Source organism: Nerophis lumbriciformis, linkage group LG26, assembly GCF_033978685.3.
Source record: "Nerophis lumbriciformis linkage group LG26, RoL_Nlum_v2.1, whole genome shotgun sequence".
Taxonomy (NCBI): Eukaryota; Metazoa; Chordata; class Actinopteri; order Syngnathiformes; family Syngnathidae; genus Nerophis; species Nerophis lumbriciformis.
Window position 1 is genome coordinate 34,787,683 of NC_084573.2, and position 18,391 is coordinate 34,806,073.

An 18,391-nucleotide genomic window follows, 5' to 3' on the forward strand; every position below is an offset into this window, starting at 1 on the left:
TATGGGCTTGCACAACCCCAAAAATATGGGCCTGTGAGACCAGATATTATGGGCCTGCAGGACCAACAAAATATTGATCTGCGAGGCTACAAAATATGGGCTAGCGAACACCCCCAAAAATATGGGCCCACAGCCCAGCAAAATTTGAATCTGTGAGGCTACAAAATATGGGCTTGCACACCTCTAAATGTATGGGCCTGTGAGACCAGATATTATGGGCCTGCAGGACCAACAAAATATGGATCTGCGAGGCTACAAAATATGGGCTTGCACACGCCCCCAAAAATATGGGCCCACAGCCCAGCAAAATTTGAATCTGTGAGGCTACAAAATATGGGCTTGCAATCAATCAATCAATCAATCAATGTTTATTTATATAGCCCTAAATCACAAGTGCCTCAAAGGGCTGCACAAGCCACAACGACATCCTCGGTACAGAGCCCACATAAGGGCAAGGAAAAACTCACCCCAGTAAATGTATGGGCCTGTGAGACCAGATATTATGGGCCTGCAGGACCAACAAAATATGGATCTGAGAGGCTACAATATATGGGCTTGCACACCCCCAAAAATATGGGCCTGTGAGACCAGATATTATGGGCCTGCAGGACCAACAAAATATGGATCTGTGAGGCTACAAAATATGGGCTAGTGCACGCCCCCAAAAAATATGGGCCCACAGCCCAGCAAAATTTGAATCTGTGAGGCTACAAAATATGGGCTTGCACACCTAAATGTATGGGCCTGTGAGACCAGATATTACGGGCCTGCAGGACCAACAAAATATGGATCTGCGAGGCTACAAAATATGGGCTAGCGCACGCCCCCCAAAATATGGGCCCACAGCCCAGCAAAATTTGAATCTGTGAGGCTACAAAATATGGGCTTGCAATCAATCAATCAATCAATCAATGTTTATTTATATAGCCCTAAATCACAAGTGCCTCAAAGGGCTGCACAAGCCACAACGACATCCTCGGTACAGAGCCCACATAAGGGCAAGGAAAAACTCACCCCAGTAAATGTATGGGCCTGTGAGACCAGATATTATGGGCCTTCAAGACCAACAAAATATGGATCTGAGAGGCTACAATATATGGGCTTGCACACCCCCAAAAATATGGGCCTGTGAGACCAGATTTTATGGGCCTGCAGGACCAACACAATATTGATCTGCGAGGCTACAAAATATGGGCTTGCACACCTCTAAATGCATGGGCCTGTGAGACCAGATATTATGGGCCTGCTCTAGTATACTCTGGACTGAAGCTGTGTGCCTTCATTGTTTTTGTAGCTGTTGTTTTGAGGCATGTTAAAAAAAAATACAGCACTTTGTGACTTCAATAATAAACATGGCACTTGGCACTTTTTTTTTCCATAACTGGAGTTGAAGTCGTTCTCTTATTTCGGACATCTCTAATCACAACAAATCATACAGTAGTTGCCATTTCTGGCGCAACTGTCATATTTTGTTTTCCCATGTCACGTGTTGGGGCTTGCTGTTATCCTATTGGTTAAAAAAGTTTCCTGTTTTGAACATCCTCTCCCGTGATTGGCTCCTGGACATGTCAGTCAAAAAAAAAAAAAAAAAAAAAAAAAAACCCAACCCCGTCAGGCAGTCCCATTCCACCTAACAGCAGCAAGTCGGAAGAGAACGACACAAAAAACGGCGGTGCTGGGGGTTGTTGTTTTACGGCTGCCGACTCGCTGCGGAGGGCTTCCCCCCCGTACATATTTGAAAAAATATTTCCTACATGAGGTTTAAGGTTATACATGTCGGGATTTCGGCAGGGAATGTAACTAACACACGGCGGATCACGCGGCTAACTTTTTTTTTTTTAATGGAGTATAGAGCCGTAGAGGGGCTTTGAACTACTCAGCGACGGTAGAAACGACACCATTATTTTTTTTTTTTTTTAGTATTTTCGCTTATACGAAGAGTCACTCGGTTTCGCATGGAGCCACTACTTTTTGACGGTGTAGCAAAGTGTGGTAGTCCGGTAACGTCAGCTAATGCTAGCAGCTAGGTAAGCTAGGTCGGTGTTAGCTGCTAGCCCCGCCGTAGAGCACCGAGGTTAGCCGCACAACTTTGCCTAGGCTTCGCTCAAGGATCCGGCTCAAAAGTAGAATATTGTGTGTTTTTATCAACGAGTGACTCGTTGGGTTTAAAGGGTCGTGTCGAGTCGGGCTTATGTGCTATGTGTGTCGAAGATTACTCCCAGAAAACGCTGATCCGCCCGCAAGATGCAGCCCCTGCAAACAGCCTAACCCCCACCGCCGACGCACAATGCCGGATCACGCCGAGTGAACAGTCGCAGTTTTGACAGAAGACGGAGCGTCAAGTCGCGCAGGTTGCTCCACATTTTTTGTTGTCGTGCGGATGCGAACGCACCGAGGAGTAATTTTTTTTAAAGTCTGACAAAAGGGATACGGACAGATCGTCTTCAAATCAGGCATATATATATATATATATATTTTTTTTTTTGGTCGACTCCTTGCATCAAAATGTCGGCCATCTCTGCAGCCGAGAAAGTGGACGGATTTACGAAAAAGTCCGTGAGGAAGGCCCAGAAGCAGAGAAGATCCCCCGGCTCGTCTCAGTACAGGAATCAGATCGTTCCGGTGGAGCTTTCGTCTCTGCCCCAGCTAAAAGGTAAGAGGATGACTGGGGGTCTGGTTGGCTTTAAGTAGGCCACCAGGAGGTATGGACACGTTACACTGCATCATCTCCTGCCTTCCACTGTTGAGTCTGTCAAAACTTTGGGATCTCAAGTTGACAGGCTTTCTAATAGAAGACAATGGCCACCTGTTGCGTTGGGTCTGTCAGTCGTAGTTATTTCAGGAATTCACCTGGACTCTTTGACTATCGTATTTTCCGCGCTATAAGGCGCACCGGATTATAAGGCGCACCTTCAATGAATGGCATATTTCAAAACTTTGTTCATATATTAGGGACCTCCCGATCCAGGTTTTTGCACTTCCGATCCGATACCGATATTGTTTTTGCATTTCCGATCCGACTGGCCTATCCGAGCATGTATTAAAGTTTAAAGTTATTTACCCTACTTAGTTGTCAGAATCATGTTGAAAAGGGTTTTAGTACTCTTGATAACAACTAGCCAGCTGAATTAGGGGAGTTTGAATAATACACAACGGTTGGTAACAAGAAACTGACCTGTTTATTCAAGGATAAACACAAAATTATACATGACAAACAGAAATGGCATCATTGAACTAAGGCTGGGCGATATGGCCTTTTTTAAATATTGCAATATTTTAAGGCCATATTGCGATACACGATATATATCTCGATATTTTGCCTTAGCCTTGAATGAACACTTGATGCATATAATCACAGCAGTATGATGATTCTATGTGTTTTGATTGATTGATTGAGACTTTTATTAGTAGGTTGCACAGTGAAGTACATATTCCGTACAATTGACCACTAAATGGTAACACCCCAATAAGTTTTTCAACTTGTTTAAGTCCTGCGATGAGGTGGCGACTTGTCCAGGGTGTACCCCGCCTTCTGCCCGATTGTAGCTGAGATAGGCTCCAGCGCCCCCCGCGACCCCAAAGGGAATAAGCGGTAGAAAATGGATGGATGGAACTTGTTTAAGTCGGGGTCCACTTAAATTGATTCATGATACAGATATATACTATCAGATATATACTATCATCATAATACAGTCATCACACAAGATAATCACATTGAATTATTTACATTATTTATAATCCAGGGTGTAGAGGGGGGCGCCGGATGTAAGTTTCAAAAAGACAGCCAAAAGAGTTTGATATGAGAATAAATCTAAAGTTATAATATAGGGTAGAAATGCACCCATTTGCAGGAAATGTAGTCTTGATTTTCAAAATGTTCTTTCAAGGCTTGCATGTCTACATTAAAACATTCTTCTTCATACTGCATTAATATATGCTACTTTTAAACTTTCATGCAGAGAAGGAAATCACAACTAAAAAAATCACAAATTTTTTCATACGGTGTTGATGTGGAATTTTTTGCCTCAGCATTTTGATGGTGTGGGCGTGTGGCACCGAATGGAGATAAGCGTCTCGACAGACGTCACAATATTTGAACAATGATGACGAAAACTGTTTTCTCTGTCGTGTCGGTGTGTTGAAAATTGTTATGCGCTTCTTTTTTTATTAGATTTTGTGCGTGGCATAGATTTGCTATGCGCAGAGGACGCTTAAACAGTGCACAATTGCACAGGCGAGCACCTTAGAGGGAGCGTTGCTCGCACGGCTGCGCTAGCATCACAGCTAACGTTAGCCATGCTGCTACCTCTCTGCTCGAGGAGGACGTATACGTAAGTGACGTATGACGTGACAGTATGTGACGTATGACGTGACAGTATGTGACGTGTGTAAGAAGGTGCGCTTGCTGTCTGTGAGAGGGAGACACAGGAAAGAGTGAGAAGAGCCTGTCGTGTAATGCCAGCAGCTAAAAGCAACTGCGTGAGAATTCACAGACCTGTGGATGTGTTGGTGTGCTGGAAAATGCGGAACGGAAATTAGGGAGCAGCAGAAAAGTGGAATGTATTATTTAAATTGGTGCGTTGGAAAACACGGACCGGAGTTTTTTTTTAAACTGGATCTGGATCGGCATTTTCCCATGCCTTGCCGATACGCAATTTTTGGCAAATATCGGATCGGGACATCCGTAATATAAGGCGCACCGGATTATAAGGCGCACTGTCAGCTTTTGACAAAATTGGAGGTTTTTAGGTGCGCCTTATAGTGCGGAAAATACGGTACTACTGGCAAGTCCTTAGTATGCCAAGCCACCTGAGGGAACAGCAAACCGGCGTCAAGTGAAAAATGACAACACGACGAGTCAGGCATGATGATGACGGAGGTCCTTTTTTGTGCAAAGGTAGCTCTAAATTCAGACATAATGAGAAATTGTTTTGGTTAGTTCAGAAAAACAAAGCAAAATGCGTATAAAAGAGCATTTAACAGCACTTTACCTTCATTGAAGACTCTTTTAGGTAAAGGAGATATCTATAGTGTTTCTCACCTTCTTTAACAATATTAATGGATTAGATTTACAAAACCCAAAACCAGTGAAGTTGGCACGTTGTGTATATGGTAAATAAAAACAGAATACAATGATTTGCAAATCCTTTTCAACTTATATTCAATTGAATAGACTGCAAGGACAAGATGTTTAATGTTCGAACAGAGAAACATATTTTTATTCTGCAAATAATCATTAACTTAGAATTTAATGGCAGCAACACATTGCAAAACAGTTGGCACAGGGGCATTTTTACCACTGTGTTACATGGCCTTTCCTTTTAACAACACTCAGTAAACGTTTTGGAACTGGAATTTTTGAAGCTTTTCAGGTGGAATTTTTTCCCATTCTTGCTTGATGTTCATCTGAAATTGTTCAACAGTCCGGGGGTCTCCGTTGTGGTATTTTAGGCTTCATAATGCGCCACACATTTTCAATGGGAAACAGGCCTGGACTACAAGCAGACCAGTCGAGTACCCGCACTCTTTTACTAAAGTTAAAGTTAAAGTACCAATGATTGTCACAAACACACACACTAGGTGTGGCGAAATTATTCTCTGCATTTGACCCATCACCCTTGATCACCCCCTGGGAGGTGAGGGGAGCAGTGGGCAGCAGCGGTGGCCGTGCCCGGGAATAATTTTTGGTGATTTAAGCCCCAATTCCAACCCTTGATGCTGAGTGCCAAGCAGGGCGGTAATGGGTCCCATTTTTATAGTCTTTGGTATGACTCGGCCAGGGGTTTCAATCAATCAATCAATGTTTATTTATTTATTTTTCGAACTCACAACCGACCGATCTCAGGACGGACACTCTAACCACTAGGCCACTGAGTAGGTGAAGCCTATGAAGCCACGCTGTTGTAACACGTGGCTTGGCATTGTCTTGCTGAAATAAGCAGGGGCGTCCATGGTAACGTTGCTTGGATGGCAACATATGTTGCTCCAAAACCTGTATGTACCTTTCAGCATTAATGGTGCCTTCACAGATGTGTAAGTTACCCATGTCTTGGGCACTAATACACCCCCGTACCATCACACATGCTGGCTTTTCAACTTTGTGCCTATAACAATCCAGATGGTTCTTTTCCTCTTTGGTCCGGAGGACACGACGTCCACAGTTTCCAAAAACAATTTGAAATGTGGACTCGTCAGACCACAGAACACTTTTCCACTTTGTGTCAGTCCATCTTAGATGAGCTCAGGCCCAGAGAAGCCGACGGCGTTTCTGAGTGTTGTTGATAAACGGTTTTCGCCTTGCATAGGAGATTTTTAACTTGCACTTACAGATGTAGCGACCAACTGTAGTTACTGACAGTGGGTTTCTGAAGTATTCCTGAGCCCATGTGGTGATATCCTTTACACACTGATGTCGCTTGTTGATGCAGTACAGCCTGAGGGATCGAAGGTCACGGGCTTAGCTGCTTACGTGCAGTGATTTCTCCAGGTTCTCTGAACCCTTTGATGATATTACGGACCGTAGATGGTGAAATCCCTAAATTCCTTGCAATCGCTGGTTGAGAAAGGTTTTTCTTAAACCATTCAACAATTTGCTCATGCATTTGTTGACAAAGTGGTGACCCTCGCTGTTCACCAGTGGGATGTTCCAAATAAGTGTTTGATGGGCATTCCTCAACTTTCTCAGTCTTTATTGCCACTTGTGCCAGCTTTTTTGAAACATGTCGCAGGCATCAGATTCCAAATGAGCTAACATTTGCAAAAAATTACAAAGTTTTCCAGTTTGAACGTTAAGTATCTTGTCTTTACAGTCTATTTAATTGAATATAGGTTGAAAAGGATTTGCAAATCATTGTAATCTGTTTTTATTTTCAATTTACACAACGTGCCAACTTCACTGGTTTTGGGTTTTGTGTATGGTGATTTTTTTAATCAAAGAACTTGTGTTAAATGCAAGAACGCACAAAAACAGCTGCATGCTCTCATGACTTTATTTACATCACCTGTTCAGGCACATGGGTAGGACTGCTTTAGGGCACAACACGTCACACTGTCGCGACTCCACAGTCTCTCAGCAGTACACAACAACCGGCAACTTTCTTTCATGCTGCGGTGGATTAATTTGCAATTGCAATCAAAACGGGGGCCGCTTGTAACAATTAATATATAAGAAATTGTTACATAATTGGTCATGCATTTGAATATTAGCTTTATTTTTACATACACATCGATGGATAACTTGCTTTTATTTCTGAAGTCAAGGTGACAAATTGTAATACAGTATATGATATATTTTGCATGATCAGATATTAGTGTGTAAAAGATATGCAAGTGCATTCAGTACATACATTTTTTTTTTCTGTCAAAATAGAAAGAATGAGTACATTTCCAGGTTTTCCCCCTAGACAACACTTTTGCCTCTTTCCAGCAACTTTGTGATACATTTTCACTCCGCTATCATCACTTTTTTAGGCCCCTTCTACACTAAGCCAGTACACTAAGGGGTAAATCCCACCTAACCTTATCCTTGTCCAAACAATGGTCGTTTAAGACCCCCTCCCACCCTTCGTCAGCCGGCACAACGCAACCTAGTACACATGCGTGGAAAATGCACACGTTATAGTCACCTCCAGTGTTGCTTTGTGTGCATTTTCTTAAATGTAACTTATCTGAACAATATCCAGTGTAGTGGTATTTCAATTAACTGGAATATAGTGTGCTGTGGGGCCCTATTTTAGTGAGCCATCATAAATTGATCAAATCTTTATTGGACACAAAAGAACACAATGTGATAAAGAACATTTTACAACATTCAATCTAGGGATCTACAAATCTGGTCAGGACACTCCTCACTCTTTTGCCTTCACCTTCATTGTCCGTTAGTTTTTGGTGACTTTATATACTCTGGACCGAGACGTTGAGTCTGCGACATACATGGCGGACAATAACCGATGCAGTCTGCTTTGCCAGTCCAAAAGCATTCGCCGTTTTCCGTAGTCTTCCTTCAACGGCCAGGTAATACAAAGCACATGCTACCTTTTTTATCACATCCACGGGAGCCCGCATTCTCGTTGACTCTCCTTCGACAAATGGACAAAGTTTTTCGGTAAGTAGAATCAAAGCTGACCTCGACATTGGAAAGTTCTCTTGCAGTCTAAGAAGTGTTGTATCCCAAATAGCTGCAATCGCTTTCTCTAAAGGTATTCATGTGTGATTTCAACAAGGTACATGTAGAAGAAGTAGAAACAAGGGCATGTCTGGATGTTTGATTGAGACTTTTATTAGTAGGTTGCACAGTGAAGTACATATTCCGTACAATTGACCACTAAATGGTAACACCCCAATAAGTTTTTCAACTTGTTTAAGTCAGGGTCCACTTAAATTGATTCATGATACAGATATATACTATCATATATACTCGCCTCCATATTTCTAGTGTTTACCTCCGAGTGAAAACCAGTTGTCATGAAAATAGCTGTGGCGCGTTCTTTCTGACGTCACTTCCGGTGTGGGACGCAGTCTTTCTGGCGTCACTTCCTCTCCGAACTCAGTTTGTAAACAATCAATGAGTCCATACAAAGCTAAGAGCCGGAGATTCAAGAAATACACAGGGCACTTACCCGTGTAAAAAATGGTCCAAGGAGGGGCACCTTAAACGATGGTTTAGTGTGGCTGAAACGGGGGCTTAGGCTAAATAATTATTCGTTTAAGGCAGGGGTGCTCATTACGTCGATCGCGAGCTACCGGTCGATCTCGGAGGGTGTGTCAGTCGATCACCAGCCAGGCATTAAAAAAATAGTCCTAAAAATGAGCGATCATAAATCTTTACTATGACGTCACTTGATTGACATTCACGGCACCCGAGGGTCTTCTGAGATGACGCTGGCTGCTGCCAGCTCATTACAATTACCGACTGGAAGGCGAGAAACACTTTATTTCAACAGACTCTGGCGCCGTACCTGTCGTCAAAACTCCAAAGACCGACTGCACAGTGGCGCAGTTGCGCTAACAAAATAACAGTCTCGGAAAGCTGGCGTGCACAAGCTAGCAAGCTACGGAGTTTGCCGACAATGTATTTCTTGTAAAGTGTATACAAAGGAGTACGGAAGCTGGACAAATAAGATGCCAAAAACCAACCACTTTCATGTGGTATTGGACAGAAAGGAGGACTTTTTTCTCCTCCATTCGAAAATGCGGACGTTTTTAGCACCACTGTCTGATTCCAATCAATGCAAATCATCATAATCAGGTAATACACCAACTTATATTTTTCTCTTCATGAAAGAAAGGAATCTAGATGTGTTAAACATGCCTGTATTATCTTTAAACACCTTAACTTGTTAACAATATTAACTATATGTGTTAAACATGCCTGCATTATCTTTAAACACCTTTAACTTATTAAAAATATTAACTATATGTGTTAAACATGCTTGTATTATCATTAAACACCTTTAACTAGTTAACAATATTAACTATATGTGTTAAACATGCCTGCATTATCTTTAAACACCTTTAACTTATTAACAATATTAACTATATGTGTTAAACATGCCTGCATTATCTTTAAACACCTTTAACTTATTAACAATATTAACTATATGTGTTAAACATGCTTGTATTATCATTAAACACCTTTAACTTGTTAACAATATTAACTATATGTGTTAAACATGCTTGTATTATCTTTAAACACCTTTAACTTATTAATAATATTAACTATATGTATTAAACATGCTTGTATTATCATTAAACACCTTTAACTTGTTAACAATATTAATTATATGTATTAAACATGCTTGCATTATCTTTAAACACCTTTAACTTGTTAACAATATTGACTATATGTATTAAACATACTTGTATTATCATTAAACACCTTTAATTTATTAACAATATTAACTATGTGTTAAACATGATTGCATTATCATTAAACACCTTTAATTTATTAACAATATTAACTATATGTGTTAAACATGCTTGCATTATCATTAAACACCTTTAACTTATTAACAAAAACATATATTTCATAAATAAGTAAATATAAATTATATATATGAATGAGGTAGATCCCCACGACTTGATCAATTGAAAAGTAGCTCGCCTACAGAAAAAGTGTGAGCACCCCTGGGCTAAATAATTATTCGTTTAAGGGGTTATCCAGCTAAGTGTAGACATAGCCTTGGATATCTACAGATCCACAGTTTTGTTTGTAAGACTTTCGTTTGGTTTCCAGATTTGCAGACTGACACGGTTTTAGATGTGTTTCTGACACCGCTTCCAACTTTAAAAGGTTCAATTTCACGTATTTATAACCAATTTTTTCTTTTACGCCCTGAGTCTTTAAATTCAATTAAGTCACTTTGGGAGGAGGATTTAGGAGTGACCCTATCTGAGAATAGGTGGACAGAGATTTTAAGTAGAGTTCATATTTGTGCAAGACACAGCCTCGTCCAATGCAAGGTAATACTGTACATCATACTTGTCATACCAAGGCTCCACAAGCTAAGACGTATGACGGAATATCTGAATCGTGTGCCAACAGTTTCCAGCTAACTTAATTAATGCCTATGTTTTGGCTCTGCCCATTCCTGTGCAGTTATTGGACTGACATTTTTAATACTCTGTCTTTGGTAATCAGCGAAAGGATTGAACCGAATCCTTTAAGTGGACTATTTGAGATAGCCCCTCTGTCATCCTCTCTCAGCAAATCCAAAAAGAATCCGGTGACATTCACTACATTGTTAGGTAGAAGTCTTATTGTGCTTAACTGGAAGGCAGCGGCGCCTCCCTGCCACACCCGCTGGATCAGAGATATTCTTTATTTCCTTGAATTGGAGAAAATTAGGCTGACATTGAATGATTGTTCTATAAAATTTCAAGAAGTATGCGTTCTTAAAATATGTAAAGGAGACTGATCTCCAGTTGTACCCCGATTGAGACGTGGTTAAATTGTGGATGGTTGATGAGCCTTTTGTTTACTTTTGTGTATTGCTGCGCCATGTTTGCACAATTCGGAAGTGTAGTTGTCTGTGTCTTTATAGTAATATTTGCCTGTACTTATTTGACTTTTGAGGGGTTGGGGGGGAATGATATTTGTTTGTATCGTATTTCTGTTAACTGTGTGTCAAAAAATTAATTAAATGTTTAAAAAAGTAAAAGTGACGCCTGTGCAATAAAATAAGCACAGATTGAGTCACCAATGAGTGGGATGCTTTGTTTTTGGACTTTCTTCCGCGGAGTTATGTGGGCAGACGACCAGTTTGTTACGCGCGTTGTTTGGCCGTATTGATAATCAGGACATACAAAAACCGAAGCAAACTTTTGGCGAAAATGTTCCCAAATGTATGAAAAGTGAGGCATACAAAAACTGAAGTACCATTGTATTATCCATTATTTACGATGATATAAAATCCAAATAAATCACGTTGACCAGGATCCCAGAACAAATTATGTTATGTACGTCCGAAAAATGCAAACATGCATAAAAAACCCCAGACTTTTTATATGTTGCCTAACATCCGCTACTTGGTAAAAGAAACCTGTTTTTTGCCGATGTCACTTTAAACTCTCCGAATGCGGTATGACAGGTATGAGCTCTAAAGGTATGTAGTTGTAGTCTGCTGCTGGCCGGGTCCTCTTCCTCCGAGCTTGTGGAAATCGTGTTTACAGACAACACAAACAAACTGCTATGAAAACATAACCCCATGATAGTGGCTATAAATGTGGACCATGTTGTCTTGTAGCCCTCACACCACTTAGCCATGTCTGCAACAGAGTTGAACAGTCATAATTAGGCTTAGGCATCGTGTGAATCTGGACGTTTTTGTTTCTGGTTTTGGTTCTTTGTTTTAGTTCCGGTTCTTAACTATTTTGGTTCTTTTAAGAGGCAAGGTCAAACAATGTACTATGAATGTTATTACTTCATTTTGGAAAACCACGTCAAAAACATTCAGACCTATACTTTTGTTTATGTGTTGGAGATAGGATGTTCTGATCAGGGTTTATATCGTCCGATACAGGTCATATGTTTTAATTGTAAAAAAAAAAAAGTTTATTCATGATGAGTGCTATTGACAATGTGGAGATATCAACACTATTACAAATAGTTCCTTATTTATTTTATTGTATACATTTGTTTGTGCAAAACAAAGTCAATAGTACACAATAACCAAACAAAAGCAAAAACTGCTCATTGAAATGCTTTGGTTTTTGCCCTCAAAGTCCCCATGTCCAAGGATTTATTCCCTGAGTTTGTAAACATTAACAAATACGAGGGGAAAAACAGATTTTGGAAAATAGAGTTATTGATCTAATCATTGTAGAGTTAATCTGATACTACCCTTGGTATCTACACTAACGATTTATGGATTGATCCATATTCCCCTTCCAGTATGTGGGAATGCAAAACCAAAATAGAGCAGCCCAACAATTGCTTTATTTTCCTCTCTCTAGACTCTTTTTAATCTACGTGTTCATTTCCTGTTAATAGCTGCTTACTGTTTGCTGTAAAGCTGTTCCATTTGCACATCTTAAACTAAACTATGCATTAATTGTGTGTTTTTTCAAGCCAGTTTAACGCCTAGCTTAGCAATTAGCTTGTCTGCTCCTGCTTGCTCTTTCTCTGTGTACTGTGTACCATGCTTAGCCTCGTCCTCCAGTGATCATTATAGTTGTAAGAAATTCAGTTTATCGCAATAGTGGATGATTTACTTCGGAGAGTAAATCCACACGGTGTATGGAGATGCATTTGGCCAGAGGAAGCTATTTGTTCCATCAAAATATAGGAAAATTATCAAATATAGAAATCGACGTTAAAAATTTTGATGGTTCCGGGAGAACCGGAATGTAAATTCCGTTTCCCTTTGATGCCCAAACCTTGATGTCCAACCGTATAGTCATAACGACGATCAAGTTGTCATTTGTACCGTATTTTTCGGACTATAAGTCTCAGTTTTTTTCATAGTTTGGCCGAAGATGCGACTTATACTCGGGAGCGACTTATGTGTGAAATTATTAACACATTACCGTAAAATATCAAATAATATTATTTAGCTCATTCACGTAACAGACTAGACGTATAAGATTTCATCGGATTTGGCTATTAGGAGTGACAGATTGTTTGGTAAACGTATAGCATGTTCTATATGTTATAGTTATTTGAATGACTCTTACCATAATATGTTACGTTAACATACCAGTTGGTTATTTATGCCTCATATAACGTACACTTATTTAGCCTGTTGTTCACTATTCTTTATTTATTTAAAATTGCCTTTCAAATGTCTATTCTTGGTGTTGGGTTTTATCAAATAAATTTCCCCAAAAAATGCGACTTACCGTATTTTTCGGACTATAAGTCGCAGTTTTTTTCATAGTTTGGCCGGGCTCGGGTGCGACTTATATATATTTTTCCTTCTTTATTATGCATTTTCGGCAGGTGCGACTTATACTCCGGTGCGTCTTATACTCCGAAAAATACGGTATACTCCAGTGCGACTTATATATGTTTTTTCCTTCTTTATTATGCATTTTCGGCCGGTGCGACTTATACTCCGGAGCGACTTATAGTCCGAAAAATATGGTAATATATTCGGAAAGATCCAATGAAAAACAAAGTAATTTTTTCTGTAATAATTATACATCCAATGAATCCGTTTCAGACACCCGAAAATGTGAAGACAATACACATTTTATTTTGGATAATTATAGTTCTACATGCGGCAAACAATGTGAAACACATACAAATGACAAATGAAGTGGATTGATAAACATTGGGCAGTGAAGGAGGACGCCAACTTTGTGCTTTGCAATAAGTTATTTCTCGAATACATTTTTTTTAATTCTTAGAAATTAATTTTCACCTTCATCACAGCACTCAGCACTTTCTTAGCCCCCATGTTGGCTTATTTGCAACCATATGTTCTGCAATTTGTCGTCCCCAAAGTAAGAACTGAACTGGGCAAGAAAGCATTTAGGTTTTCAGCACCGAAGGCATGGAATAACCTACAATCGAATATTAAACTTCAAACCATAGTTACGTTGAATGAGTTTAAAACTTCTGTGAAAGGACTGCAGTCTACCTTGTCTGTATCCACATGTGTCATGTGAGCAAGTTTTAATGTTGTAAATGTGATGTTTTATGTATATGTTTACTGTTTTTAATGTAACCTTGCTGCTGCCCTCTTGGCCAGGTCTCCCTTGGAAAAGAGATCTTTGATCTCAATGGGATTTTACCTGGTTAAATAAAGGCTAATAATAATAATAATATTCAATAAAAAAACCCACAGAAACTGAGTCACCTCTGTGTCGGATTCTTTATTTGGGCACTCAATTACCCGGGCTAACGGATGGGTTTGTTGCGTGCTATCTTTGGTTGTACGATAACCAAAACAGAATATGGAAACCGGTGCAAAATCTGGCAAACATGTATTTTTGGAAGGCAAATCATACATAAAGTGGTGCACACTTTCCCAGAGGTAACTAGAATTGAGTTGTCGTAATCATAAAACCTTTAAAGGGGAAGGGGATGAAACCATTAAAAATCAGTTCCCAGTGGCTTATTTTATTTTTCCAAGTTTTTTTCAAAATTTTACCCATCACGCAATATCCCTAAAAAAGCTTCAAAGTGCCTGATTTTAACCATCGTTATATACACCCGTCCATTTTCCTGTGATGTCACATAGTGATGCCAATACAAACAAACATGGCGGATAGAACAGCAAGATATAGCGACATTAGCTCGGATTCAGACTCGGATTTCAGCGGTTTAAGCGATTCAACAGATTACGCATGTATTGAAACGGATGGTTGTAGTGTGGAGGCAGGTAGCGAAAACGAAATTGAAGAAGAAACTGAAGCTATTGAGCCATATCTGTTTGAACCGTATGCAAGCGAAACCGACGAAAACGACACGACAGCCAGCGACACGGGAGAAAGCGAGGACGAATCGGCGATCGCCTTCTAACCAACGATTGGTATGTGTTTGTTTGGCATTAAAGGAAACTAACAACTATGAACTAGGTTTACAGCATATGAAATACATTTGGCAACAACATGCACTTTGAGAGTGCAGACAGCCCAGTTTTCATCAATTAATATATTCTGTAGACATACCCTCATCTGCTCGCTTTTCCTGAAAGCTGATCTGTCCAGTCCAGTTTGAAATGCATCTGCTTTGAGTGTTGCAGGATATCCACACATTCTTGCCATCTCTGTCGTAGCATAGCTTTCGTCGGTAAAGTGTGCGGAACAAACGTCCAATTTCTTGCCACTTTCGCATCTTTGGGCCACTGGTGCAACTTGAATCCGTCCCTGTCGGAGGGTGTAACAACACGAACAACACACCGACGAGGCATGATGTCTCCAAGGTACGGAAAACAGTCGAAAAAACGGAATATAACAGCTGATTTGACTCGGTGTTTGTAATGTGTTTGAGAAAATGGCGGATTGCTTCCCGGTGTGATGTCACAACGCTCAGAGAGCGAACAATAGAAAGGCGTTTAATTCGCCAAAATTCACCCATTTAGAGTTCGGAAATCGGTTAAAAAAATATATGGTCTTTTTTCTGCAACATCAAGGTATATATTGACGCTTACATAGGTCTGGTGATAATGTTCCCCTTTAATAAGTCAACACACAATGTTTTAAGTTGAAAGTTGTCCTTTGTTGACTGTAATGCAAGTGTAAAAATAAGTTAACCACTCTTAATATTAGAACGTAACTATCGTTTCCATGGGGTCTTCACACTGCTTTCACCTCGGTGCTTGGGCCCTAATAAAGTGTGTAATTGCCCTTTTGAAGATGTGTGACGGACACGGTGACGAACGACTGTCAAATGTGTGGAGGGATTATTCATTGCCCATCATAAAAAGACTCAACATGGCAGCTTACATTCTTCTTCCATGTTGTACTTTACTGAGCAGCCAGGACAGTGATAACAATAAGGCATGGTCATGGCTATCCTACCGAGATGGCACAGAAAAACAGAAACACTTGTAGAGTTCGTCCTTTAGCTTCTCTATGATCTAAAGTCTCATGAGATTTGCTGAAATCTTGTGTGATTTAGAACTTTTGGTGTTACAATCTTTGCTGTCAAAAGGTCAAAAGGTTTCTTTGACTTGTATTGTGCAGGCAGGCCATTTTCCAACTGTTGGTGTTTGCTGGATGAAAGAGTAGAGTTGCAGTTATTTAGTCTAATTAATTTCCCACATGTGATTAACAAAATATTTAAGCTCATTGTGTGTGTGTGTGTGTGTGTGTGTGTGTGTGTGTGTGTGTGTGTGTGTGTGTGTGTGTGTGTGTTTCCTGAGAATTTCCTCCTATTGTGTTAGGACTTGCCCTGTGATTAAAAAAAAAACCTAGAGTTGTCATTATGTCATGTCTAAATGTAAAACCAAAAATTGTAATAGGATGTGGATGAGAAACACACTGCATGGTTTGCTGTAGTGTACGTTACGCCATGTATTGATTGACCTTCAGTTTTTGTGCTGGTGTGTGACTCATGTATTTATGACTCTCCATGTTGCAGGTGTGGGGTGTTTACATGTAACAAAATACCTTTTATATCATTATATGCAAAACATCAACATATTGCGATGAATAACCTTAGACACACGCTACCCAATTCCCGAGTGCTATTGTGCTTACTATTGTAACCTTACTGTGACCAGGACAATTCTTAAAGCAGCGTTTTATGCGTGGGGCTGGGGGTTCTTAATGGCGGGAGCAAAAATTGCTTAAACCCCCGTGGATGGGGATGTGTAAAGATCCTGTTGTGTGGTAAACACCGTAAAGATGAGTCACTCAGAGACTATCATAGTTGCTGTGGCAACCACAAGCCTTTGGAGCAGGCTAGGAAAATAGTTCATTTTCTAAATACAGCCAGTTTAACTTAAGGTTATATTTCTGTCACTGGGCTGCTTTTAGCTGAACTTTCATTAAAGGGGAACATTATCACCAGACCTATGTAAGCGTCAATATATACCTTGATGTTGCAGAAAAAAGACCATGTATTTTTTTAACCGATTTCCGAACTAATTAAACGCCTGTCTATTATTCGCTCTCGGAGCGATGACGTCACACCGGGAAGCAATCCGCCATTTTCTCAAACACATTACAAACACCGAGTCAAATCAGCTCTGTTATTTTCCGTTTTTTCGACTGTTTTCCGTACCTTGGAGACATCATGCCTCGTCGGTGTGTTGTCGGAGGGTGTAACAACACGAACAGGGACCGGATTCAAGTTGCACCAGTGTCCCAAAGATGCGAAAGTGGCAAGAAATTGGACGTTTGTTCCGCACACTTTACCGACGAAAGCTACGCTACGACAGAGATGGCAAGAATGTGTGGATATCCTGCGACACTCAAAGCAGATGCATTTCCAACTGGACTGGACAGATCAGTTTTCAGGAAAAGAGAGCGGATGAGGGTATGTCTACAGAATATATTAATTGATGAAAACTGGGCTGTCTGCTTTTTATGAAACTAACTAAATGCCCAAAATAATTTATCTTACAACAAGATGACATGTCATTTTTTTAGGGTTTTTATGGATTTTTTTAAATCAAACATTTAATGCTGTTAAATGATTTTAAAAAAACATTCAGATTAATCACAAGGTAGTTGTGAATTCATTCCCCGTAATCTCAATACAATATTCATTTTGCAATAACAAATCATAAAAGGTATCTAATAGTAGTTACCTGCGCCTCCAGATGAACCATGAAGTTAAAGGGGAACATTATCACCAGACCTATGTAAGTGTCAATATATACCTTGATGTTGCAGAAAAAAGACCATATATTTTTTTAACCGATTTCCGAACTCTAAATGGGTGAATTTTGGCGAATTAAACGCCTTTCTATTATTCGCTCTCGGAGCGATGACGTCCCACCGGGAAGCAATCCGCCATTTTCTCAAACACATTACAAACACCGAGTCAAATCAGCTCTGTTATTTTCCGTTTTTTCGACTGTTTTCCGTACCTTGGAGACATCATGCCTCGTCGGTGTGTTGTCGGAGGGTGTAACAACACGAACAGGGACGGATTCAAGTTGCACCAGTGGCCCAAAGATGCGAAAGTGGCAAGAAATTGGACGTTTGTTCCGCACACTTTACCGACGAAAGCTATGCTACAACAGAGATGGCAAGAATGTGTGGATATCCTGCGACACTCAAAGCAGATGCATTTCCAACTGGACTGGACAGATCAGCTTTCAGGAAAAGAGAGCGGATGAGGGTATGTCTACAGAAAATATTAATTGATGAAAACTGGGCTGTCTGCACTCTCAAAGTGCATGTTGTTGCCAAATGTATTTCATATGCTGTAAACCTAGTTCATAGTTGTTAGTTTCCTTTAATGCCAAACAAACACATAACAATCGTTGGTTAG

The 18,391-nt window shown here is 40.2% G+C and overlaps 1 protein-coding gene across 1 annotated transcript in view; it reads left to right on the plus strand.

The window, feature by feature from the left end:
* The first annotated feature begins 1,634 nt into the window (after positions 1-1,634).
* Positions 1,635-18,391, plus strand: part of ppp2r5a (protein phosphatase 2, regulatory subunit B', alpha isoform) — a 110,466-nt gene continuing 93,709 nt past the window's right edge. The window contains exon 1 of the mRNA XM_061986988.2: positions 1,635-2,653. Within this exon, the coding sequence (XP_061842972.1) occupies positions 2,506-2,653 (148 nt within the window). The 5' untranslated portion in view covers positions 1,635-2,505. The remainder of the gene's footprint in view (positions 2,654-18,391) is intronic.